The sequence below is a fragment of the Somniosus microcephalus genome, chromosome 4 (genome assembly GCF_052327205.1).
Source record: "Somniosus microcephalus isolate GS21.2 chromosome 4, FLI_Smic_1.0, whole genome shotgun sequence".
NCBI lineage: Eukaryota > Metazoa > Chordata > Chondrichthyes > Squaliformes > Somniosidae > Somniosus > Somniosus microcephalus.
The window spans coordinates 56,292,604-56,319,256 of NC_140990.1; the positions used below are offsets into that span (position 1 = coordinate 56,292,604).

At 48.5% G+C, this 26,653-nt stretch overlaps 1 protein-coding gene across 1 annotated transcript in view; it reads right to left on the minus strand.

Annotated features, from left to right (window-relative positions):
- The window catches only part of LOC147118950 (uncharacterized), a 93,281-nt gene extending 69,916 nt beyond the window's left edge, over nucleotides 1-23,365 (minus strand). Inside the window, exon 1 of the mRNA XM_085984002.1 lies at nucleotides 23,303-23,365. Within this exon, the coding sequence (XP_085840128.1) occupies nucleotides 23,303-23,365 (63 nt within the window). The remainder of the gene's footprint in view (nucleotides 1-23,302) is intronic.
- Nucleotides 23,366-26,653: the final 3,288 nt, after the last annotated feature.

Sequence of the window (26,653 nt, forward strand, 5' to 3'; positions counted from 1 at the left end):
TTCCTGCATCTAGTCTGTCCAGACCTGACAGAATTTTATAGGTTTCGATGAGATCCCCTCTCATTCTTCTAAACTCCAGTGGGTATAAGCCCAATCGACACAATCTCTCCTCATACGTCATTCCTGCCATCCCAGGTATCAGCCTGGTAAATCTTCGCTGCACTCCCTCCACGGCAAGAACGTCCTTCCTCAGGTAAGGTGACCAAAACTGCACACAATACTCAAGGTGCCGTCTCACCAAGGCCCTGTACAACTGTAGCATGACATCCTTGTTCCTGTACTCGAACCCTCTTGCTACGAAGGCTAACATACTATTTGCCTTCTTAACTGCCTGCTGCACCTGCATGCTTACCTTCAGCGACTGGTGCACAATAACACCCAGGTCTCTTTGCACTTCCCCTTCTCCCAATCTATTGCCATTCAAATAATAATCTGCCTTCTTGTTTTTGCCACCAAAGCGGATAACCTCACATTTATCCACATTATAGTGCATTTGTCATGTTTCTGCCCAATCACCCAACCTGTCCAAATCGTACTGGAGTTTCACGACATCCTCCTCACAGCTTACCCTCCCACCCAGCTTTGTGTTGTCTGCAAATTTGGAGATATTGCATCCAATTCCCTCGTCCAGATCATTAATATATATTGTGAATAGCTGGGGTCCTAGCACCGATCCCTGCGGTACCCCACTAGTCACTGCCTGCCACTCGGAAAATGACCCGTTTATTCCAACTCTTTCCTTTCTGTCCGCCAACCAGTTCTCTATCCAAGTCAATACCTTGCCCCCAATCCCATGTGCCTTAATTTTGCACGCTAATTTCTTATGTGGGACCTTATCGAAAGCCTTCTGAAAGTCCAAATACACCACATCCACTGGTTCTCCCTTATCTATTTTACCAGTTACATCCTCAAAAAATTCCAGTAGATTAGTCAAGCATGATTTACCTTTTGTAAATCCATGTTGACTTTGTCCGATCCTGTCACTGCTTTCCAAGTGCTCTGCTATTACATCTTTTATAATAGACTCTAGCATTTTCCCCACTACCGATGTCAGGCTTACCGGTCTATATTTCCCCGCTTTTTCTCTACCACCTTTTTTGAATAGTGGGGTAACATTAGCTACCCTCCAATCCATGGGTACCATTCCAGAGTCTATCGAGTTCTGGAAGATGACCAGCAATGCATCTACTATCTCTAGGGCCACTTCCTTAAGTACCCTGGGATGTAGACCATCAGGCCCTGGGGATTTATCGGCCTTCAGTCCCATCAATTTTCCTAACACCATTTCCCTACAAATACTGATTTCTTTCAGCTCCTCCCTTTCATCAGATCCTATGTTCCCCGGCATCTCTGGGAGGTTATTTGTGTCCTCCTTTGTGAAGACAGAACCAAAGTATGTATTTAGTTGGTCAGCCATTTCCTTGTTTCCCATTATAAATTCCCCTGATTCTGACTGCAAGGGACCTACGCTTGACTTCACCAATCTTTTTCTCTTCACATATCTATAAAAGCTTTTACAGTCAGTTTTTATGTTCCCAGCAAGCTTACTCTCATATTCTATTTTCCCTTTCTTAATTAATCCCTTTGTCCTCCTTTGTTGACTCCTAAACTGCTCCCAATCCTCAGGATTATTGCTTTTTCTAGCCAATTTATATGTCCTCTCCTTGGATCTTATGCTATCCCTAATTTCCCTTGTTAGCCACGGTTGAGTCACCTTTATTGTTTTATTTTTATGCCAAACTGGGATGAACAAATTCTGTAGCTCATCCATTCGGTCTTTGAATGTTTGCCATTGCCTATCCACCATCAACCCTTGGAGTGCCATTCCCCAATCAATCCTACTCAACTCACTCCTCAGACCATCGTAGTTTCCTTTATTTAAATTGAGGACCCTTGTCTCTGAGTCAACTACTTCATTCTCCATCTTAATGAAGAATTCGATCATATTATGATCGCTCCGACCCAAGGGGCTTCGTACAACAAGATTGCTAATGAATCCTTTCTCATTACATAATACCCAGTCTAAGATGGCCTGATCTCTGGTTGGTTCCTCGACATATTGGTTCAGGAAACCATCCTGTAAACACTCCAGGAATTCCTCCTCCACAGTACTGTTACTAATTTGGTTGGCACAATCTATATGTAGATTAAAGTCACCCATGATGACTGCTGTGCCCTTATTGCACGCTTCTTTAATTTCCCTTTTAATGCCATTCCCAACCTCCGCCTTACTGTTTGGAGGTCTATATACCACTCCCACTGTTTTTTTCCCCTTAGTATTTCTCAATTCTACCCATACAGATTCCACATCATCAGAACTAATATCCTTCATTAGAATTGTATTAATCCCTTCTTTAACCAGTAATACTACCCCACCTCCCTTTCCTTTTTGCCTATCTTTCCTGATTATCGAATACCCCTGGATGTTGAGTTCCCATTCTTGGCCATCCTTGAGCCACGTTTCCGTAATCCCAACCAAATTATATTCGTTTACCTCTATTTGCGCAGCCAATTTATCCACCTTATTACAAATGCTCCTCGCATTAAGACGCAAAGTCTTCAGGCTTGTTTTTTTAACGCTCTTAGACCTATTAGAATTATTATTTACTGGACCTGCAGCGTGTTTCCAGGAATTCCCTGTTTTATTAATGGTGTGTTAGACACCAGGATAACTAAAAATACATGACCAGAACATCCACGGGGGTACGATCCCGACAGTTACTCTGGGATCACTCCCGCTGTGGAACTCCACCACTGACCCTGCTGAAGGTTGAAGGCTCAGGGAGTGGGGCCTCCAGGAGTGGACGGTAAGAAAGCTGGGTTTTATTAGAAGATCAGATTTAATATGAAATAGAGTCATAAAAGTAAAGTCTTGCTTTGTTTTATATACATGTATGTTTAATATTAGTGGACTTTGTATTATAGACCCGTGTCTAGTGAACTATTAGCTTGTAATCACCTCAGACAGAACAGGCTCTAATTATCCCTTTTAAGCTGAAACAGACCTCGTGTGAACAGAACCAGCAGAGCTGAGAACTCTGCCTGTGTGGACTTAGCGGAACCGTGAAGGCCATTTGTTTCTTGAAATGCCCCAGTAAAAGCAAACTCTGACATTGTTCTGACTCGCAGATTCCTCGTAGCTCCAATGAACAGGAAGCGGTTACTCGATGAAACCTAAACAGCCATCCAATGGAATGCTTTGTTTGATAAATGTCTTTCAGCTCAATGGTTTGATTGGCCGAGGTAACCAGGGTCACATGGGCTGTACCTGATTGGGCTTTAAATACAGGAACAGTTTGCAGCTCAGGTCAGAGAGCACCCCGGGAAGAAGAAAGCTGATGGCGACAGCCAAGGTGGAACATCCTTCGGGCTGTCCCTGGAGAGGGAGCACGCGGTGTCCGCCGGGACGCTGGAGGCCTTCCGTGACCGGTGGGCACCGGAGGGACTGGAGTCAATTGTCAACATCAGCAACAGTATTCGGATCTGATTTAATTATAATTGGGAGTTGATTGTTTGTGCCCCTTTAAAAAGGGGGCTCTCTGGGTAATGTGACATCGATTGATGAGAATGTCATTCTAATTGGCATTTTAAAAGAGTCGAACATCCTTTCGTGCCTCCCAGGCTTGGCAATGATCAAAGTCTGAGTTCATGGATACAGCTTCTTAGATTATGAGTCTCGCTATATAACTATAATATTGTAAGAATGTTACAAGAAGTATTCCTTTGTAGAATCTCCCATGTAAATATTTTGCACTCATTTAGTACAGGAGTTGTATTATTGTGGAATCTACATATTAAAAATAAAGCCTGTGCTCAGGGGCAGTAAAGTGTGTGGAGTGTTTAATTGGAGATCTCAGACTCAACCAGGAACAACGTAAAAGCTCATCAGGATTGTAAACAACTTCAGTCTGACATACACCGGAGATTGGTGCCACTGACTGTGGGGTTGGTTTATATCAGACAGGAGGAGATTGGTGTCAGTGACTGTGGGGTTGGTTTATACCAGACAGGAGGAGATTGGTGCCACTGACTGTGGGGTTGGGGTATATCAGACAGGAGGAGATTGGTGTCAGTGACTGGGGTTGGTTTATATCAGACAGGAGGAGATGGGTGTCAGTAACAAGTTGGTTTATATCAGACAGGAGGAGATTGGTGTCAGTGACTGGGGCTGGTTTATATCAGACAGGAGGAGATTGGTGTCAGTGACTGTGGGGTTGGTGTATATCAGACAGGAGGAGATTGGTGTCAGTGACTGTGGGGTTGGTTTATATCAGACAGGAGGAGATTGGTGTCAGTGACTGGGGCTGGTTTATATCAGACAGGAGGAGATTGGTGTCAGTGACTGTGGGGTTGGTTTATATCAGACAGGAGGAGATTGGTGTCAGTGACTGTGGGGTTGGTTTTTATCAGACAGGAGGAGATTGGTGTCAGTGACTGGGGCTGGTTTATATCAGACAGGAAGAGATTGGTGGGGCTGATTTATATCAGACAGGAGGAGATTGGTGTCAGTGACTGGGGTTGGTTTATATCAGACAGGAGGAGATTGGTGTCAGTGATTGTGGGGCTGGTTTATATCAGACAGGAGGAGATTGGTGTCAATGACTGGGGTTGGTTTATATCAGACAGGAGGAGATTGGTGTCAGTGATTGTGGGGCTGGTTTATATCAGACAGGAGGAGATTGGTGTCAGTGACTGTCAGGTTGGTTTATATCAGACAGGAGGAGATTGGTGTCAGTGACTGTGGGGTTGGTTTTTATCAGACAGGAGGAGATTGGTGTCAGTGGCTGGGGCTGGTTTATATCAGACAGCAGGAGATTGGTGGAGCTGGTTTGTATCAGACAGGAGGAGATTGGTGTCAGTGACTGGGGTTGGTTTATAACAGACAGGAGGAGATTGGTGTTAGTGACTGGGGCTGGTTTATATCAGACAGGAGGAGATTGGTGTCAGTGACTGGGGCTGGTTTATATTAGACAGGAGGAGATTGGTGTCAGTGACTGGGGTTGGTTTATATCAGACAGGAGAGGATTGGTGTCAGTGACTGTGGGGCTGGTTTATATCAGACAGGAGGGGATTGGTGTCAGTGATTGTGGGGCTGGTTTATATCAGACAGGACGAGATTGGTGTCAGTGACTGTGGGGTTGGTTTATATCAGACAGGAGATGATTGGTGTCAGTGACTGTGGGGTTGGTTTATATCAGACAGGAGGAGATTGGTGTCAGTGACTGTGGGTTGGTTTTTATCAGACAGGAGGAGATTGGTGTCAGTGACTGGGGCTGGCTTATATCAAACAGGAGGAGATTGGTGGGGCTGGTTTATATCAGACAGGAGGAGATTGCTGTCAGTGACTGGAGTTGGTTTATAACAGACAGGAGGAGATTGGTGTTAGTGACTGGAGTTGGTTTATAACAGACAGGAGGAGATTGGTGTCAGTGACTGTGGGGTTGGTTTATATCAGACAGGACGAGATTGGTGTCAGTGACTGTGGGGTTGGTTTATATCAGACAGGAGGAGATTGGTGTCAGTGACTGTGGGGTTGGTTTATATCAGACAGGAGGAGATTGGTGTCAGTGACTGTGGGTTGGTTTTTATCAGACAGGAGGAGATTGGTGTCAGTGACTGGGGCTGGTTTATATCAAACAGGAGGAGATTGGTGGGGCTGGTTTATATCAGACAGGAGGAGATTGCTGTCAGTGACTGGAGTTGGTTTATAACAGACAGGAGGAGATTGGTGTTAGTGACTGTGGGGCTGGTTTATATCAGACAGGAGGAGATTGGTGTCAGTGACTGGGGTTGGTTTAGATCAGACAGGAGAGGATTTGTGTCAATGACTGTGGGGCTGGTTTATATCAGACAGGAGGAGATTGGTGTCAGTTACTGGGGTTGGTTTATATCAGACAGGAGGGGATTGGTGTCAGTGACTGGGGCTGATTTGTATCAGACAGGAGGAGATTGGTGTTAGTGACTGTGGGGTTGGTTTATATCAGACAGGAGGAGATTGGTGTCAGTGACTGTGGGGTTAAGAACATAAGAAATAGGAGCAGGAGTGGGTCATTGGGCCCCTCAAGCCTTCAATAAGATCATGGCTGATCATTGACCTCAACTCGTGCTTGACTAATCTGGAATTTTTTGAGGATGTAACTGGTAGAATAGATAAGGGAGGACAAGTGGATGTGGTGTATTTGGACTTTCAGAAAGCTTTCGATAAGGTCCCGCATAAGAGATTAACGTGTAAAGTTAAGGCACATGGGATTGGGGGCAAGGCACTGACTTGGATAGAGAACTGGTTAGCAGACAGGAAGGAAAGAGTTGGAATAAACGGGTCTTTTTCCGAGTGGCAGGCAGTGACTAGTGGGGTACCGCAGTGATTGGTCCTAGGACCCCAGCTAGTCACAATATATATTAATGATCTAGACGAGGGAACTAGATGTAATATCTCCAAGTTTGCAGAAGACACAAAGCTGGGTAGGCGTGTGTGCTGTGAGGAGGATGCCTAGAAACTCTAGTATGATTTGGACAGGTTAGGTGATTGGGCAGATGCATGGTAGATGCAGTATAATGTGGATAAATGCGAGGTTATCCACTTTGGTGGCAAAAAAAGGAAGGCAGATTATTATCTGAACAGCAATAGATTGGGAGAAGGGAAAGTGCAATGAGACCTGGGTGTCCTTGTGCACCAGTCGCTGAAGGTAAACATGCAGGTGCAGCAGACGGTTAAGAAGGCAAATGGTATGTTGGCCTTCGTAGCGAGAGGGTTTGAGTACAGGAACAAGGATGTCTTGCTGCAGTTGTACAGGGCCTTGGTGAGACGGCACCTTGAGTACTGTGTGCAGTTTTGGTCGCCTTATCTGAGGATGTTCTAGCCATGGAGGGAGTGCAGCGAAGATTCACTAGACTGATACCTGGGATGGCAGGAATCAAGTATGAGGAGAGATTGTGTCGATTGGGCTTATACTCGCTGGAGTTTAGAAGAATGAGAGGGGATCTCATTGAAACTTATAAAATTCTAACAGGACTAGACAGACTAGATGCAGGAAGGATGTTCCCGATGGCGGGGGAGTCTAGAACCAGGGGTCACAGTCTAAAGATGAGGGGTAAGCCTTTTAGGACAGAGATGAGGAGGAATTTCTTCACCGAAAGAGTGGTGAACCTGTGGAATTCTCTACCACAGAAGCCAATTCATTAAATATATTCAGGAAGGAGTTAGATATATTGCTTAAGGCTAAAGGGATCAAAGGATATGGGGAGAATGCAGGGACCGGGTACTGAGTTTAGATGATCAACCATGACCTCATTGAATGGTGGAGCAGGCTCGAGGAGCCGAATGGCCCACTCCTGCTCCTATCTGCTATGTTTCTATGGCCTAGAAATTCAGTTGCGTGCGCCAGCCGTTCGCGCCATAAGAGGGGTACATTTTGAGCACTAGGCACTTAGCGCCCGGGCGCAGACCGATCTGCGCCTACGCCCAACTTCAATTGACATTTAGCGCCGGCGCAAAGTGTTTGCGCGCGCTCAGCTGCGCGCGCAGCTTATGACGTCATTTTGTCGTGCAACGCCGTTTGTGCGCCCCAAACTGGAACTTCAGTGGCGCCCGCCCAATGTGGGCATGGCGCTGTTAAGAACTGTGAAGTGGAACGCAGCAGAGGCCCTGCGGGCCTCGGGGAGCGCTAATTAAAGGGCACTTACTCTGAACTATAAAGGCCAGCCATTTTGCTGCAATGACTTTAGTGCTACGGATTTCTGGACAGAGACCAAGGAAGAGACCTTACTGAATTGAGCCAACATAGGAGAGGTATTTTTGGCTTCTGGCCAGAGCTTGCAAATTTGTCTCATTGTGATTTCACTGTTTGCAAGTATATTATGGGGGCTGCATGGGGTTCCAACCCTCAGTTCCAGCATTATGTGCGAAGGGCTCGCAGTGGCTGTGTGAGAGGGGCAGCCATGCCTAGACGCAGAGGGGCCATCAGGCGTCGGCAACGTAGGCCTTACCCACTCAGGGAATACCGCCAGCAGGTGTCCTATCTCACCATGTCTGCCGCGCAGTGTGTTAAGAGGCTGCGCTTCAGAAGGGAGGTGGTTGCAGAGATCTGCCAGCTGCTTCACAGAGATCTGCGTCCACAGCTGATGTGCAGGACGTCTCTGTCGGTGGAAGTGAAGGTCACGGTGGCTCTGAACTTTTATGCAAGTGGCTCCTTCCAAGCCGCTGCTGGGGACATAGCGAACATCTCCCAGTTCGCCGTGCATCGCTGCATCCGGCAGGTCACCGATGCCCTTTTCGCAAGGAGACACCAATTCATCTCCTTCCCCATGACCCTAGAGAGGCAGGAGCAGCGTGCAGTCGGATTTGCGAGGATCGCCGACTTCCCCATGGTGCAGGGCACCATTGACTGCACGCATGTGGCTATGCGGGCACCTATTGACAATGCCGAGGATTACCGCAACCGGAAGGGCTACCATTCCCTCAATGTACAGCTGGTGTGTGACCACAGGCAGCGCATCCTAGCTGTCAATGCCCGCTTTCCAGGAAGCAGCCACGATGCATTTATCCTGCGCCAGACTACTGTGGCTGACATGTTCCAGGCACAGCCTCCCCCAAGAGGATGGCTTATCGGGGACAAAGGCTATCCTTTGTGTACATGGCTCATGACCCCGCTCCGCGCGCCCAGGACCCCTGCTGAGGAGGCATACAACGAAAGCCATCAAGCCACAAGGAACAACATAGAGCAAACGATTGGTGTCCTCAAGCAACGGTTCCGCTGCCTGGATCGTTCCGGCGGATCTCTACAGTATTCGCCGGATAGAGTCTCCCAGTTCGTCGTCGTTTGCTGCATGCTGCACAACCTGGCTATCCACAGGACTCAGGCACTGCCACCTCACGTTGGACCACCACCTCAGGAGGATGAGCAGGAGGACCATGAGGAGGAGGAGGAGGAGGAGGAGGAGTACCAGCCCAGGAGGGAGCCACAAGGTCCAAGGGCCGTCCGTCGGCGGCTTATTGAACGACACTTCTGGGCCCCCTGTCAGGGAATGGCTTGTGGCAATGAACGCACCTGAATGCAGCCGCTCCGCAAGCCCTCAGCCGGTTAACGCAACAACCACTTGAAACATCACACATGGACAAGCTGAATAAATAAAAAGCTTTATTGAACAAACTCAGGGCCCTTCCCACATGAAACCCAAAAACAGACAAGGCCCCCAAAAAACAGTCAAAAACATATCTCACTCCCACAACCTGGGGAGGAATAACAAAACTTGTCCATCCAAATGGCCTTCATCCTCGGCCTTACCAAGACAAACCCCCCCATAGAGAACACAAACACCCCCATATAAAAAAACATTTGCCTTCATCTTCGGCCTTACCAAAATAAACCCCCCCATAGAGAACACAAACACCCCCATATAAAAAAACATTTGCCTTCATCTTCGGCCTTACCAAAATAAACCCCCCCCATAGAGAACACAAACACCCCCCATATAAAAAAACATTTGGCAACACACTCTACTTTGTGTGCCGAGAGGGCGAGTCCTTGTCCAGGCTTTTCCGGCCCCTGGCCGACCTGCTGCTCCGCCTCAACCTGGGCCCTGTGGGTGTTGCAAGGCTGGGGGAAGGCTCCTGAGGGGCACAATGCGTGACGGCAGATGCCCTTGGGGGTCGGCCTAGACGAGCTCCGGCCCTGGAGGGGCCGGCTGCTGACTGCTGCAGCTGTGGCTGGGCAGCATCAGTCTCTCCAGCAGCTCGTCGCAGCTTTGCTGGGGGAGTGGCAGTGGCGGCTGCAGCAATGGAGGCAAGCTGGCTGGTCGCCAGAGACACTGGCAGTCGGCCGGGCTGGCACTGCAGCAAGCGCAGCAATCTGGTGAAGGCCAGACCACTGTGCTGCAGCAGCGCGGCGGGTGCCCTGGCGATGCGTGCGTGACACAGCGAGTGTGGCAGCAGTGACTGCCCGTACTGCCCTGGTCTGTGCCCGCATCAGACCAGCCAGTGACTGCACGGCACCACTCATCAACTCTGCACTCGCTGCCTGTGCTGCCCTGAAATCGGCCCGACTCGCGTCCTGTGATGCCCTGAATTCTTCGTGACCCCTGGCCTGTGCTGCCCCAAATTGTTCGTGACCCCCGGCCTGTGTTGCCGCGAGTTCTTCTAAACCCCTGGCCTGTGAGGCCCCGAAATCGGCCACACTATGAGCCAGGGACTCAATGGCCTCAGGTAACCGTCCCACAACCCCCATGAACTCGGTGTGCAGACGATCCGAGTCCGCGGACATTTGATCAAGGAGGCGCACCTCCTGGGCGAGGACCGTCTCCGGACTGGAGGCCGGACTCTCCCCAGAGGGAGAAGGCCGCCGAGCTGCCCGACCCTTCCCGCGTGGCTGGACGCCACTGGGCCCAGCAACTGCACTCCCCTGCAACACTTCCCCCCTCTGGGGAGAAGGCCGCCGAGCTGGCCGACCCTTCCCGCGTGGCAGGATGTCACTGGGCACAGGAGCTACACTCCCCTGCAACACTTCTCCCCTCTGGGGAGAAGGCAGCCGTGCTGCCCGACCCTTCCCGCGTGGCTGGATGCCACTGGGCACAGGAGCTACACCCCCCTGCAACACTTCCCCCTGGCTCTCCTCCAGGCAAGACGTGTCCCCTCCATTGCCATCCCCTGGCGCGGATGAGGGTTCCCCCGATGTGCCGCCTTCCTCTTGCTCCTCGTCGTCCTCCTCTTCCGAGGGACTGACGCTCGCAGCCTCAGGGACCTCCTCCTCACCAGCTGAAAGCAGGAAGGCACAAGAGTAGCTTTAGAGTGAGGACAGGGCGTCAGCGAGGGAGGCATGAGTGGTGGCATTATGCACATTGGTCGGACAGTGGCAAAGGATGTAGATCTGAAGCGCAAGGGGAACGAGAGAGGTCCAAACGCTCATGTCCTTACCATTGGGGCCCAGCACAGGGTCGGCATCTCCAATTGCAACGGGGCCAATCACCCGGGCACCCATGAGTCGACCCACGCGCTCCTCCAGGTCACTGAGCTCCTGGAACTGGGCACGGCCTCCCCCGGTGACAGTCCGACTCTTCAGATTCTGGGCCAGCTTGGCCTGCAAGAGAAAGGACGGCCTCTAAGTACAGTGTGGTGCCCTGTTGTTGTGTGCACTGCCTCCCATGGTCGAATAGCTTGGCCAGTGTGGTGCCCTGTTGTTGTGTGCACTGCCTCCCATGGTCGAATAGCTTGGCCAGTGTGGTGCCCTGTTGTTGTGTGCACTGCCTCCCATGGTCGAATAGCTTGGCCAGTGTGTAAAGTGCAGAAAGTGCTATTGATGTTCATGCCAGTGCCATAGCTGCTGGAGGAGGGCTGGCCATTAGGCCTTTGAGGTCCCTTTGCCCATAATGTGAGGTGCACATGCAAGGATGAGGAGGACACTGGAAAGGGTACTCACCCTGACCAACCGAGTGAGGTCGTTAAACTTTTTCTGGCATTGGTCACCAGTCCTGGGGACATCGCTGTTGGCTGTGACCCTCTGGGCGATTTCCCTCCAGGCTCTCCTGTACAGCCTCTTGGGAGCCTTCTTGCCACTGTCCGGGCACAAGATATCTCTTCTCTTCTCCAAACCCCTAAGCAGCACCTTCAAATCATGGGCAGAGAAGCGCTGCGCTCGCTCACGGGCCCTCTGCATCGTTGCTGGCGCTATTTCTCTCCAGCAACAGTGTTTAGGCCTAGCTTGAGGGCTGCAGTATCCAGGGCGTGGCAGCAGACCAAGTCGACCCTTCCCCCTTTAAGAGCTGGCCGGCGCCAGGGTGTCTGCTGTCAATCAAAACATGACCGCACCTGCGCTGCGCCCGGCCTCGGCGGTATCAGTCCGCACCGCCGGCTTAGCGCCTGAAGATAGGTGTGCAACACCAGTTTTAGCGCTCGAGCAAACTCCTTGGCCAAAGCTACTGAATATCGGCGAAGCGGCCTCCACTTTCCGGCGGGCGCAAACTTTAGTGCCCGCCCGACTTTACCGCCCCAAAAGTGGCTATACTGAATTTCTAGGCCTATATTTCTAACTCCACTTTCCCACCCAATCTCCATATCCCTTGATTCCCCTAGAGTCCAACAATCTATCGATCTCAGCCTTGAATATACCCAATGACTCAGCATTCACAGCCCTCTGGGGCAGAGAATTCCAAAGATTCATAACCCTCTGAGTGAAGAAATTCCTCCTCATCTCAGTCTTAAATGGCCGACCCCTTATCCTGAGTCTATGCCCCCTAGTTCTAGACAGTCCAGCCAGGGGAAACAACCTCTCAGCATCTACCCTGTCAATCCCCATCAGAATCTTGTATGTTTCAATGAGATCACCTCTCATTCTTCTAAACTCCAGCGAGTGTATCACACAGGAGATTAGTGTCAATGCAGTGAAGTCTCTTGCAGGGTTTATCCCTGTGAAAATTCTGCTGGATAATCAGGAATGTGGGTACTGGGGATCTCCTGTGTAAATAATTGCAGAATCACAGAGGGATCTTTACTCGGACTGTAACCCGTGCTGTACCTGCCCTGGGAGTGTTTGATGGGACAATGTAGGGGAAGCTTTACTCTGTATCTAACCTGTGCTGTACCTGTCCTGGGAGTGTTTGATGGGACAGTGTAGAGGGAGCTTTACTCTGTATTTAAACCGTGCTGTACCTACCCTGGGAGTGTTTGATGGGACAATGTAGGGGAAGCTTTACTCTGTATCTAACCTGTGCTGTACCTGTCCTGGGAGTGTTTCATGGGACAGTGTAGAGGGAGCTTTACTCTGTATCTAACCCGTGTTGTACCTGCCCTGGGAGTGTTTGATGGGACAGTGTAGAGGGAGCTTTACTCTGGATCTAACCCGTGTTGTACCTGCTCTGGGGGTGTTTGATGGGACAGTGAAGAGGGAGGTTTACTCTGTATCTAACCTATGCTGTACCTGCCCTGGGAGTGATTGATGGGACAGTGTAGAGGGAGCTTTACTCTGTATCTAACCCGTGTTGTACCTGCCCTGGGAGTGTTTGATGGGACAGTGTAGAGGGAGCTTTACTCTGTATCTAACCCGTGTTGTACCTGCACTGGGAGTGTTTGATGGGACATTGTAGAGGGAGCTTTACTCTGTATCTAACCCGTGTTGTACCTGCTCTGGGGGTGTTTGATGGGACAGTGAAGAGGGAGCTTTACTCTGTATCTAACCCATGCTGTACCTGCTCTGGGAGTGTTTGAACCTGCAAGTTAATAAGACGAGGCATTAGCTAGAATCTTACACCTAAGTCTCTCTGCTCCTGCACTCCTTTCAAAGTTTTACCAGTTCATGTACATTTCCTATCTTTTTCTTCCTCCTAAATCTATCACCTCACACATCTCCAGTCTGAAGAACATCCATTAACCACTACGCTCTGTTCTCTGCCCTTTACCCCACTTCCTATCCACGCTGCCCCACTGCCTTTAATACCGTGAGCCTTAGTTTGATCAACAAGCCTCCCGTCCAGCACCTTATCAAGCACCTTTTGACAATCCATCTCCACAGCATCCACTGCATGTTCTCCCTCACTGCACCGAGTGCAGCCTCAGGCCCGATTATAAAAACAGTGAACATTATCCACCCGCCTGCGCCCTCAGCAAAGGGGCCCCACACCAAACTCCGGGACAGACAGGAAGTCAGGGAGCGTCTGTAAATGGAGGAGAAATGGAGATTGGTCAGGGAGCGTCTGTAAATGAAGGAAAAATGGCGACTGGTCAGGGAGCGTCTGTAAATGGAGGAGAAATGGAGACTGGTCAGGGAGCGTCTGTAAATGGAGGAGAAATGGTGACTGGTCAGGGAGCGTCTGTAAATGGAGGAGAAATGGTGACAGGTCAGGGAGCATCTGTAAATGGAGGAGAAATGGTGACTGGTCAGGGAGCGTCTGTAAATGGAGGAGAAATGGAGACTGGTCAGGGAGCATCTGTAAATGGAGGAGAAATGGTGACTGGTCAGGGAGCGTCTGTAAATGGAGGAGAAATGGTGACTGGTCAGTGGCCTTTATTCCCCTTATTGGACACAAGGCTCTTTGTTTCACAACACACTGGCTCAGATTTTAACAATCGGTTTACAGGGAATAGTGAATTGAAAATTGCAAAACTGAGATTGTTAGAATTACACAGGATTACACAGGATATACGGCACAGAAACAGGCCATTCGGCCCAACCAGTCCATGCCAGCGTTTATGCTCCACACGAGCCTCGTACCGTCATTCCTCATCTAAATCTATCAGCATAACCCTCTATTCCCTTCTCCCTCATCTGCTTGTCCAGCCTCCCCTTAAATGCATCTATACTGTTCGCTTCAACCACTCCCTGTGGTAGCGAGTCCCACATTCTCACCACTCGCTGGGTAAAGAAGTTTCTTCTGAATTCCCGATTGGATTTCTTGGTGTCTGTCTTATATTGATGGCCTCTAGTTATGCTCTTCCCCACAAGTGGAATCATTCTCTCTGTATCCAGTCTACCTTCCATTCCACCAGGACCTTTCCAGAATCTGGTGAATTTTGGAAGATCACGACCAATGCATCCACTATCTCCGCAGCTACCTCTTTTAGAACCCTCGGATGTAGGCCGTCAGGTCCAGGGGATTTGTTGGCTTTTAGTCCCATTACTTTCTCAAGCACTTTTTCGTGACTGCTATTAATTACTTTAAGTTTCTCACTCTCATTAGCCCCTTGGTACCCCACTATTTTTGGTATCTCAACTTAGTGAATCCCTTCCCACACACGGAGCAGGTGAACGGCCTCTCCCCAGTGTGACTGCGCCGATGAGTTTCCAGCTGGGACGGGTAATTGAATCCCTTCCCACAGTCCCCACATTTCCACGGTTTCTCCATGGTGCGGGTGTCCTCGTGTCCCTCCAGGTTGGACGATCAGTTGAAGCCTCGTCCACACACAGAACATGTGTACTGTTTCTCCCCGCTGTGAATGGTGTGATGTTTTTTCAGGCTGTGTAACTGGTTAAAGCTCTTTCCACAGTCAGTGCTCTGGAACACTCAAACTCGGGTGTGTGTGTCTCGGTGCTTTTCCAGTCACACTGATGTTTGAAATCTTTTCCCACAGACAGAACTGGCAAATATTTCTCCTTCCACATTCAAAGGCCGATGATATTCAGGTCCTGGTGAACCCAGTGACTCTGTCAGATTTTGACCTGATGATTGGTTTGAGTTTCCCGTCTGCAAATCCTCCCCTTCTAATACCTTGTAAAAGGAGTTTCTTAAAGTCATCACTGTAAGTACAGGATAGAAATTCAGAACAAACAATTCTAGTTTCTATGGAACATTCTTTCCTCTCTTGTTCCCCTAAAGCTGTAAATCCCCGTCCCACACACTTTCCCTCCTCCCTGTGCTGAAATCCAAACCCATCGCACCATCTCCAACATTTTTCCTTTCAGTCAACTTCTCTCCCTCTCCTGAAGGTGCTGACTCTGTCTGGGTTCAGTTCTACACTCACTGGTTCCCCTCCCTCTCCTCCTCTGAAGGTGCTGACTCTGGCTGGGTTCAGTTCTATACTCACTGGTTCACCTCCCTCTCTTCCACTGAAGGTGCTGACACTGGCTGGGTTCAGTTCTACACTCACTGGTTCCCCTCCCTCTCCTCCTCTGAAGGTGTTGACTCTGGCTGGGTTCCGTACTACACTCACTGGTTCCCCTCCCTCTCCTCCCCTGAAGGTGCCGAATCTGAATGGATTCCTTGAATGAACAATGCATGAGGCTGTTTCGTGACTCATCTGCATAAGGTTAATAAAATTAAATGAAAAAGGACGCTGGCGTGGTCAATAGTCGTTTCTATCCCTAATCCCTAAATCCTAAGGCCAACATTCTATTGACTACCCCCAACCACTAACCCCAATCCTAAGCAAGAACCACTAACCCCATCACTAACCTTCAATCCTAACCAATAACCACTAGCCCCAACCACTAGCCCCAATCCTAACCAATAACCACTAACCCCAATCCTAACCAATAACCACTAACCCCATCACTAACCCCAATCCTAACCAATAACCACTAACCCCATCACTAACCCCAATCCTAACCAATAACCAGTAACCCCATCACTAACCCTCAATGCTAACCAATAACCACTAACCCCAACCACTAACCCCAATCCTAACCAAGAACCATTAACCCCAACCATTAACCATAATCCTAACCAATAACCACTGGCCCCAACCATTAACCATAGTCCTAACCAATAACCACTAGCCCCAACCATTAACCATAATCCTAACCAATAACCAGTAACCCCAATCATTAACCTTAATCCTAACCAATAACCATTAACCCCATCACTAACACCAATCCTAACCAATAACCACTGGCCCCAACCACTAACCCCAATCCTAACCAATAACCACTGGCCCCAACCACTAACCCCAAACCTAACCAATAACTACTAACCCCAACCACTAACCCCTAAGCCTACACCCTAACCCCAGCCCCTAACCAAGGATTGACAGAGATCAATGGAGGAACTAAAGACCTGATAAAGGAAGTATTTGAAACAATTATCTCAATTAAAGAAATAGTGCAAGATATGTTAGTAACAAGAGATTAAATCAACGAGACCATTAAAATCAGCAATGACAGTTACAAAGATCATAACATTTCAAAGATTGTCATATGCAGTATGTGTGGAGGAGTTTTACTAAATCGGATCCAAAAAAGTGATAAATGATACAGAAAATAACTGATTTTGGTTTCACCAGAGTGCTGCGAGTTGGTGAGTCAGGGTTAGGCAAGGAGTGGAAGGAGGAGCTCCCTTTGCTTCGCCTTTGTTTTTCCTAACTTTTCACCCTATAGGAAGAGGCCGGTGTTGGGAGCAGCAGGAGAGTAGTGAGTATTTAAACTCACTTTTGTTGGTTTTTTCTCAAAGGCCGGTCAATCTCGCAGACCGGCGGTGGCGTTCCAGAGCCACACCACGATTCAAGAAGTGGCTCGGGCAAGAGGAAGCAGCTGATTGGGTGAGTACGGCCAGGTGAGTATTTATACTACTCCATAGTTTTACAGTTACGTTTAATAGTTTATAAAGTTTAGATGGTCTTAATTTTTGTGGTTATAGTTTCTAATGTCTCTATTGTGTATCGGGGTGTGCTAGTAACCAAGGGCCCTTGAGTATATCATTTAATTGTAGTGTAATTGGTGGTATTGATTTGATTTATTTTAAATTAATTGAAGGGGAAGTCATGAGAGCACAGCTCGGCCCCATGGCATGCTCCTCCTGCACTATGTGTGAAATCAGGGACACTTCCTGTGTCCCTGACGACCATGTGTGCGGGAAGTGTGTCCAGCTGCAGCTACGGGCAGACCGGATTGTGACGCTGGAGCAGTGAATGGATACATACTGGAGCATTCGCGATGCTGAGGATGTCATGGGTATCACGTTTAATCAGTTGGTCATACTGCAGGTAAAGGCTGCACAAGCAGGAAGAGAATGGGTGATCACCAGGCAGAGTAGTAGGCGCAGACAGGTAGTGCAGGGGTCCCATGTGGCCATCCCCCTCTCAAACAGATATACCACTATGGATATTGTTGAGGGAGATGTCTTATCGGGGGAAGGCAGCAGCAGCCAACTTCCTGGCACCGTGGATGGTTCTGCTGCACAGGACGGGAGGAAAAAGAGTGGGAGAGCTATAGTAATAGGGGATTCTATTGTAAGGGGAATAGATAGGCATTTCTGCGGCCGCAAACGAGACTCCAGGATGGTATGTTGCCTCCATGGTGCAAGGGTCAAGGATGTCTCGGAGCAGCTGCAGAGCATTCTGGAGGGGGAGGGTGAACAGTCAGTTGTCGTGGTGCATATAGGTACCAACGATATAGGTAAAAACCTGGATGAGGTCCTTAAAGTTGAATATAGGGAGTTAGGAGGTAAATTAAAAAATAGAACCTCAAAGGTAGTAATCTCAGGATTGCTACCAGTGGCACATGCTAGTAGAGTAGAAATAGAAGGATATTTCAGATGAATACGTGGCGAGAGGAATGGTGTAAGGGGGAGGGATTCAAATTCCTGGGACATTGGAACCGGTTCTGGGGGAGGTGGGACCAGTACAAACTGGACAGTTTGCATCTGGGCACGACCGGGACTGATGTCCTAGGGGGAGTGTTTGCTAGTGCTGTTGGGGAGGGTTTAAACTAAAATGGCAGGGGGGTTGGGAACCTGTGCAGGGAGACAGAGGAAAGGGAAGCAAGGATAGAAGCAAAAGACAGGAAGGAGAAAAGCAAAAAAGTGGCAGTCAGAGAAATCAAGGGTTTAAATCAAACATGGCTACAGTAAATAATAATTCTAAAAGGTCTAAGAGTGTTAAAAAACAAGCCTGAAGGCTTTGTGTCTTAATGTGAGGATCATTCGTAATAAGGTGGATGAATTAGCTGCACAAATAGATGTAAACAGATATGATATAATTGGGATTACGGAGACATGGCTCCAGGGTGACCAAGGCTGGGAATTCAACATCCAGGGATATTCAGTATTCAGGAAAGACAGGCAAAAAGGAAAAGGAGGTGGGGTAGCATTGCTGGTTAAAGAGGAGATTAACACAATAGTAAGGAAGGATATTAGCTCTGATGATGTGGAATCTGTATGGGTAGAACTGAGAAATACCAAAGGGCAGAAAACGTTAGTGGGAGCTGTATACAGACCCCCAAACAGTAATGCTGAGGTTGGGGATGGCATTAAATGGAAAATTAGAGACACGTGCAATAAGGGCACAGCGGTTATCATGGGTGACTTTAATCTACATATAGATTGGGCTAACCAAATTAGTAACAATACTGTGGAGGAGGAATTCCTGGAGTGTATACGGGATGGTTTCCTGGACCATTATGTCGAGGAACCAACTAGAGATCAGGCCATCTTAGACTGGGTATTATGTAATGAAAAAGGATTAATTAGCAATGTTGTTGTGCGAGGCCCTTTGGGGCAAAGTGATCATAATATGATTGAATTCTTCATTAAGATGGAGAGTGAAATATTTGACTCAGAGACTAGGGTCCTGAATTTAAATAAAGGAAACTATGATGGTATGAGGCGCGAGTTGGCTAGGATGGATTGGGGAATGTTATGTAAAGGGTTGACGGTGGATAAGCAATGGCAAACATTTAAAGATTGCATGGATGAACTACAGAATTTGTTCATCCCTGTTTGACATAAAAATAAAACAAAAAAGGTGACTCAACCGTGGCTAACAAGGGAAATTGGGGATAGCATAAGATCCAAGGAGAGGACATATAAATTGGCCAGAAAAAGCAGCAAACCTGAGGATTGGGAGCAGTTTAGGATTCAGCAAAGGAGGACAAAGGGATTAATTAAGAGGGGGAAAACAGTATGAGAGTAAGCTTGCAGGGAACATAAAAACTGACTGTAAAAGCTTCTATAGATATGTGAAGAGAAAAAGATTGGTGAAGTCAGGCATAGGTCCCTTGCAGTCAGAATCAGGGGAATTTATAATGGGGAACAAAGAAATGGCAGACCAATTAAATACATATTTTGGTTCTGTCTTTACAAAGGAGGACACAAATAACCTCTCAGAGATGTCAGGGAACATAGGGTCTAATGAGAGGGAGGAACTGAATGAAATCAGTATTTGGAGGGAAATGGTGTTAGGGAAATTGACGGGATTGAAGGCCGATAATCCCCAGGGCCTGATAATCTACATCCTAGGGTACTTAAAGAAGTGGCCTAGAAATAGTAGATGCATTGCTGGTCATCTTCTAAAATTCTATAGACTCTGGAACAGTTCCCATGGATTGGAGAGTAGCTAATGTAACCCCACTATTCAAAAAAGGTGGTAGAGAGAAAATGGGGAATTATAGACCAGTAAGCCTGACATTGGTAGTGGGGAAAATGCTAGAGTCCATTTTAAAAGATGTAATAGCAGAGCACTTGAAAAACAGTGACAGGATTGGACAAAGTCAACATGGATTTACAAAAGGTAAATCGTGGTTGAATAATCTACTGGAATTTTTTGAGGATGTAACTGGTAGAATAGATAAGGGAGAACCAGTGGATGTGGTATATTTGGACTTTCAGAAGGCTTTCGATAGGGTCCCGCATAAGAGATTAGCGTGCAAAATTAAGGCACATGGGATTGGGGGCAAGGTATTGACTTGGATAGAAAACTGGTTGGCAGACAGAAAGCAAAGAAATGGAACAAACGGGTCTTTTTCCGAGTGGCAGGCAGTGACTAGTGGGGTACCGCAGGGATCGGTCCGAGGACCCCAGCTATTCACGATATATATTAATGATCTAGACGAGGGAACTAAATGTAATATCTCCAAGTTTGCAGACGACACAAAGCTGGGTGGGCGTGTGTGCTGTGAGGAGGATGCCGAGAAACTCCAGTATGATTTGGACAGGTTGGGTGATTGGGCAGAAGCATGGCAGATGCAATATAATGTGGATAAATGCGAGGTTATCCACTTTGGTGTCAAAAACAGGAAGGCAGATTATTATCTGAATGGCAATAGATTGGGAGAAGGGGAAGTGCAACTAGACCTGGGTGTCCTTGTGCACCAGTCGCTGAAGGTAAGCATGCAGGTGCAGCAGGCGGTTAAGAAGGCAAATGGTATATTGGCCTTCGTAGCGAGAGGGTTCAAGTACAGGAACAAGGATGTCTTGCTGCAGTTGTACAGGGCCTTGGTGAGACCGCACCTTGAGTATTGTGTGCAGCTTTGGTCGCCTTCTCAGAGGAAGGATGTTCTTGCCATGGAGGGAGTGCAGCGAAGATTCACCAGACTGATACCTGGGATGGCAGGAATGACGCTTGAGGAGAGATTGGGTCGATTGGGCTTATACTCACTGGAGTTTAGAAGAATGAGAGGGGATCTCATTGAAACTTATAAAATTCTAACAGGACTAGACAGACTAGATGCAGGAAGGATGTTCCTGATGGCCGGGGTGTCCAGAACCAGGGGTCACAGTTAAAGGATAAGGGGTAGGCCATTTAGGACAGAGATGAAGAGGAATTACTTCACCCAGAGAGTGGTGAATCTGTGAAATTCTCTGCATAGAAACATAGAAGATAGGAGCAGGAGTAGGCCATTCGGCCCCTCGAGCCTGCTCCGCCATTCAATGAGATCATGGCTGATCATCCAAATTCAGTACCCTGTCCCTGCCTTCTCCCCATATCCCTTGATCCCTTTAGCCTTAAGAAATATATCCAACTCCTTCTTGAATATATTTAATGAATTGGCCTCCACCGCCCTCTGTGGCGGAGAATTCCACAGGTTCACCACTCTCTGGGTGAAGAAATTCCTCCTCACTTCAGTCCTAAATGGCTTACCCCTTATCCTTAGACTATGACCCCTGGTTCTGGACTCCCCGGCCATCGGAAACAACCTTCCTGCATCTAGTCTGTCCAGGCCTGACAGAATTTTATAGGTTTCGATGAGATCCCCTCTCAATCTTCTAAACTCCAGTGAGTATAAGCCCAATCGACACAATCTCTCCTCATACGTCATTCCTGCCATCCCAGGTATCAGCTTGGTGAATCTTTGCTGCACTCCCTCCATGGCAAGAACGTCCTTCCTCAGATAAGGTGGCCAAAACTGCACACAATACTCAAGGTGCGGTCTCACCAAGGCCCTGTACAACTGCAGCAAGACATCCTTGTTCCTGTACTCGAACCCTCTCGCTACAAAGGCCAACATACCATTTGCCTCCTTAACCGTCTGCTGCACCTGCATGCTTACCTTCAGCAACTGGTGCACAATAACAGTCAGGTCTCTCTGCACTTCCCGTTCTCCCAATCTATTGCCATTCAAATAATAATCTGCCTTCCTGTTTTTGCCACCAAAGTGGATAACCTCACATTTATCCACATTATAGTGCATTTGCCATGTTTCTGCCCAATCACCCAGCCTGTCCAAATCGTACTGGAGTTTCATGACATCCTCCTCACAGCTTACCCTCTCACCCAGCTGGGTGTCCTTGTGCACCAGTCGCTGAAGGTAAGCATGCAGGTGCAGCAGGTGGTTAAGAAGGCAAATGGTATGTTGGCCTTCATAGCGAGAGGATTCGAGTATCGGAGCAAGGATGTCTTGCTGCAGTTGTGCAGGGCCTTGGTGAGACCACATCTTGAGTATTGTGTGCAGTTTTGGTCGCCTTATCTGAGGAAGGATGTTCTTGCCATGGAAGGAGTTCAGCGAAGATTCACCAGGCTGATACCTGGGATGGCAGGAATGATGTATGAGGAGCAATTGGGTCTATTGGGCTTATATTCGTTGGAGTTTGGAAGAATGAGAGGGGATCTCATTGAAACTTATAAAATTCTAACAGGACTTGACAGACTAGATGCAGGAAGGATGTTCCCGATGGTGGGGGAGTCCAGAACCAGGGGTCACAGTCTAAAGATAAGGGGTAAGCCATTTAGGACAGAGATGAGGAGGAATTTCTTCACCCAGAGAGTGGTGAACCTGTGGAATTCTCTACCACAAAAGTCAGTTGAGGCCAATTCATTAAATATATTCAAGAAGGAGTTGGATATATTTCTTAAGGTTAAAGGGATCAAGGGATATGGGGAGAAGGCAGGGACAGGGTACTGAGTTTGGATGATCAGCCATGATCTCATTAAATGGCGGAGCAGGCTCGAGGGGCCGAATGGCCTACTCCTGCTCCTATCTTCTATGTTTCTATTTCGAATCTTATGCAAGATAGTTCTGTAAAGGGGTGGTTCAAAGAAATTTCAGATGAGTGTAAGTGAGACACTGCAGTTCAGTCTATGACACCCACAAGCCATCTACTCAAACGGAACAAGCTTGGGGTTTGTTGTAGTAGAAGGCAAAAGAGATGAGAACTGAAATAATATACAGTAAGAAAAGGCCGAAAAATGTAACAGTCGGTAACAGAACATTAAATTAGTCGCTTATCATGGAGAAATCAAATATTCAAAACACTCCGTTTCAAGCAAATATTTCTTTTGAATATTTATAAAGAATATTAATCTCCAGCCAATTATAGGGGTTAGTAAGATTATCAGAAATGAACCATAACTGCTAGAATTAACGTGGTTCAGTCCTCAATACAATCGCAGTAAATCATGTTCTATTCACTAACCTGGTCTTTTACCCAGCATTCCTCGCGGTGGAGAATGTGCCACACCCAGTCTACAGGAGCCCAGTGCGCAGGCGCGGTGCCGGGCTTGTGTTTGGAGCATGCGCAGTGCGGTATACGGGAGACGGCTGATGTCGGGAGCGCGATTTTGCAGCGGGTACGAAGCGGCGAGGCGTGGGGCAGTAATTGAGCTGGCGGGTGGAGGGGAAAGGTTTCATCAACATCTGGCATAAGTTGCAAGCCCCGAATAATAACCTACAGCTGCCGCGTTTGGAGCTACCGGGCTTTTCCCTGAAAACAGGCCCAGGTTAACGGCCGCCATCTTTGTAAGGGAATGCGGGAGGGTTTGTGCCCCGCCATCATGATTCATCAAGTAGCGGCGCTCTTGCAGCGCCATCTTAGTAAAGGAACAAAGAGTGGGCGGGACTTCAGGGTCCCAGTGACCAGGAGAGACAATCGTTGACTCATTGATTTTATTCTCACTCTGCACACAGGGGGTTTCCCACTGTCTCTCCTGAAGGCGCTGGCAAGTGCCGGGGTTACGGTTTACATCCCACAGAATTGTAACAGAAGGGCCCCAGATTTAAGCCCCATGTACTCAGAGACTTGAGAACAAAAATCCAGGCTGGCACTCCAGTGCAGTGCTGAGGGAGTGCTATACTGTCGGAGGTGCCGTCTTTCAGATGAGACCCCGTCTGCCCTCTCGGGTAGATGTAAAAGCTCCCACGGCGCTATTTTGAAGAAGAGCAGGGGCGTTGCCTCGGTGTCCTGGCCAATATATATCCCCCAATCAACATCACTAAAATAGATTATCTGGTCATTATCACCTTGTTGTTTGTGGGCGCTTGCTGTGCGCAAATTGGCTGCCGCATTTCCTACATTACAATAGGAGATGCAGCACCGGCCCTTTCACCTCCTCCCTGCTCACCGTCCAGGGCCCCAAACACTCCTTCCAGGTGAAACAGCGATTTACTTGTACTCCTTTGAATTTAGTATACTGTATTCACTGCTCACAAAAGGGTCTCCTCTACATTGGAGAGACCAAACACAGATTGGGTGACCCTGAGTTTCCAGTCGCTTGCCATTTTAATTCTCCGGACCACTCCCACTCTGACCTCTCTGTCCTCGGCCTCCTCCATTATTCTAATGAAGCTCAATGGAAGCTTGAGGAACAGCGTGTCACCTTTCGATGAGGCATTTTACAGCCTTCCGGACACAACCTTGAGTTCAACAATTTCAGATCACAGCCACCGCTCCCATTGTTTAGTACAGCAGCTGTTGGCAATGATTCTGCTATTCCCATTTACACCTCCTCTAGACCCATCTTTTGTTTCTTGTCCCATTACCATCTCCCTTTGTCCTGCAGCATCATCCCATTCAATCACTCCTGCCTTCCACCCTATCCCAGACCTTCCCTTTGTTCTTTCCTCCCCCTCTCCTTGCCTCTGCACCTGTTTAAAATCTGTTACATTTCTAACTTTTCCCAGTTCTGATGAAACGTCATTGACCTGAAATGTTAACTCTGCTTCTCTCTCCGCAGATGCTGCCTGAGTATTTCCAGTATTTGTTAGATCCGTGTATCTTAATGTTGTGTCCTTCAATAATCAGACAATGACTGCAGGGAACGATTCAACAGGTGTTTACTGAATGAGGGTTACTCTAGAACTAAGTGTACAGATCACTACTCAGGGTTTATATACAGGTGTGGTCACTGCCGGTACTACAGTATACAGGAGCTGTAAAAAGTAGTTCTCTCCCTTAAAGGTACATACATTACAATTCCTCCCCTTTTAGATTAACAGTACCATAACACTCATTTAACAATTAAATATCAAACTAATTACAATTAACACTTTAAACATGCAACATTAGCTGAAAATAGTCTATTTATAAATTCAGTCTTTGGGGAGGCTTCCTGATCCTTTCTGGATAGCACCTTTCCCAAGTGTCTTGCTCTTGGTGCGGAGGCGATTCTGGCCCCCTGTCGTCGGTTGGTTCATCAGCTTCCGATGCTACTGTTTCTGGGGTAGATGCGACCTGTACGTCGGGTTCATCACCAGGTACGTATGGGCAAGGCATGGTGTTGACTTGTTCCTGTGACTCTAGGATCTGGTCAGCATGGCGTCTCACGATGCTCTCCCCAACGTCCACTGTGTACATTAGTGGGCCCTGCCGTGTGCATGTCGTTCCTGGCTGCCATTTTTCTGTTCGGTAGTCGCGAACCAAGACTGGTTGCCCTACATTGAAGCTCCTTGTTGGCTTCTCATGGATGTGCTGGAATTGCTTACTCTCAACATCTCTTCGTACGTTTGGTCTGAGCAAATCCAGGCGAGATCTTAACCTTCGGTTAAAGAACATCATGGCTGGGGCCTGGTTGGTGACTGCATGTGTTGCATGCCGGTAGGTGAACAGGAAATTGTCCACCTTGTGCTGCAGCGGAATTTTGTCATTGTACATAGCCTTTATTGCCTTCTTAAAGGTTTGTACGAACCTCTCAGCCAATCCAATTGTGGCTGGATGATACGGGGCGGATGTATAATGCCTTACCCCATTCCTTTTCATAAATCTTCGAAACTCTTCGGACACAAACTGCGGTCCGTTATCAGAGCAAATCTGCTCTGGCAAGCCGTTCCTGCCAAAAATGGTCCGTAGGACTGCAATAGTTTTCTCCGTGGTGGTGGAGGACATTTTGATCACCTCAGGCCATTTTGAGTGTGCATCCATGGCTATTAAAAACATTGGGCCAGAAATTCAGTGGGCTTTGCGCCCAGCTACCGCCCAAAGAGGGCTTCTGCGCAAATGTAAGAGGGTGTGCTGATATTCAGCGCTGCAGTAATGGCGGCGGTAGCTGGTAGCACTGCGCCGACACCGATGACGTCATCGGTGTGCGCATTGCCCCGGTTCCGCCCCGCTTCCGGCCCAAACCCCATATTTAGTTGTGGCCGCCTCTTCTGCAGCGGCCGCAAACAGCGATTGAAAAACGGGGCCGTACTGCTGCGCTACTGGGGCGCTTTAAGGTGGAGGTGCGGCCGGACGCTTTTTCGGCGGCCGCCTGCCCGCACCTCCTTCCCCGGCCTCCTCCACCACCCCCCCCGCGGCATTGCCGGCTGCTTTCCGCGAGCCCGGCACTTCTGCTTGGTGCCGGGCTCATTTGCCGGCACAATCCAGCGGCGATCTCGCTGTTGCAGGCACCTCCACCTTAAGAGGAGGAGGCCTGCAGTACCGCAGCCTGCCGCACCGCATCGGGTGGCGCAGCGGCACTTAGAGCGCTGAAATTCAGTTTCAGCGCCCCAAGCGGGGGTGGGCACACCCTGGAATAGCGGCCGGTTCCGACTTGGGGCGCAAAAGCCGAATATCTGACGGGCGCACCTGGCTTCGCACGCAGCGCTAACTTTTGGGCGTTAGCCTGCTGGCGGGCCTTAACTGAATTTCTAGGCCATTGAGTCCATGAATGGACCAGCAAAATCAATATGCACCCGTTGCCATGGAGATGAGGGCCACTCCCATGGGTGTAGAGGGGCATGTGGTGGTGCATTTTGGACCTTCTGGCATCCTGAGCAGCTCTTTGTCAGCTCCTCGATTTGCTGATCGATCCCCGGCCACCACACAT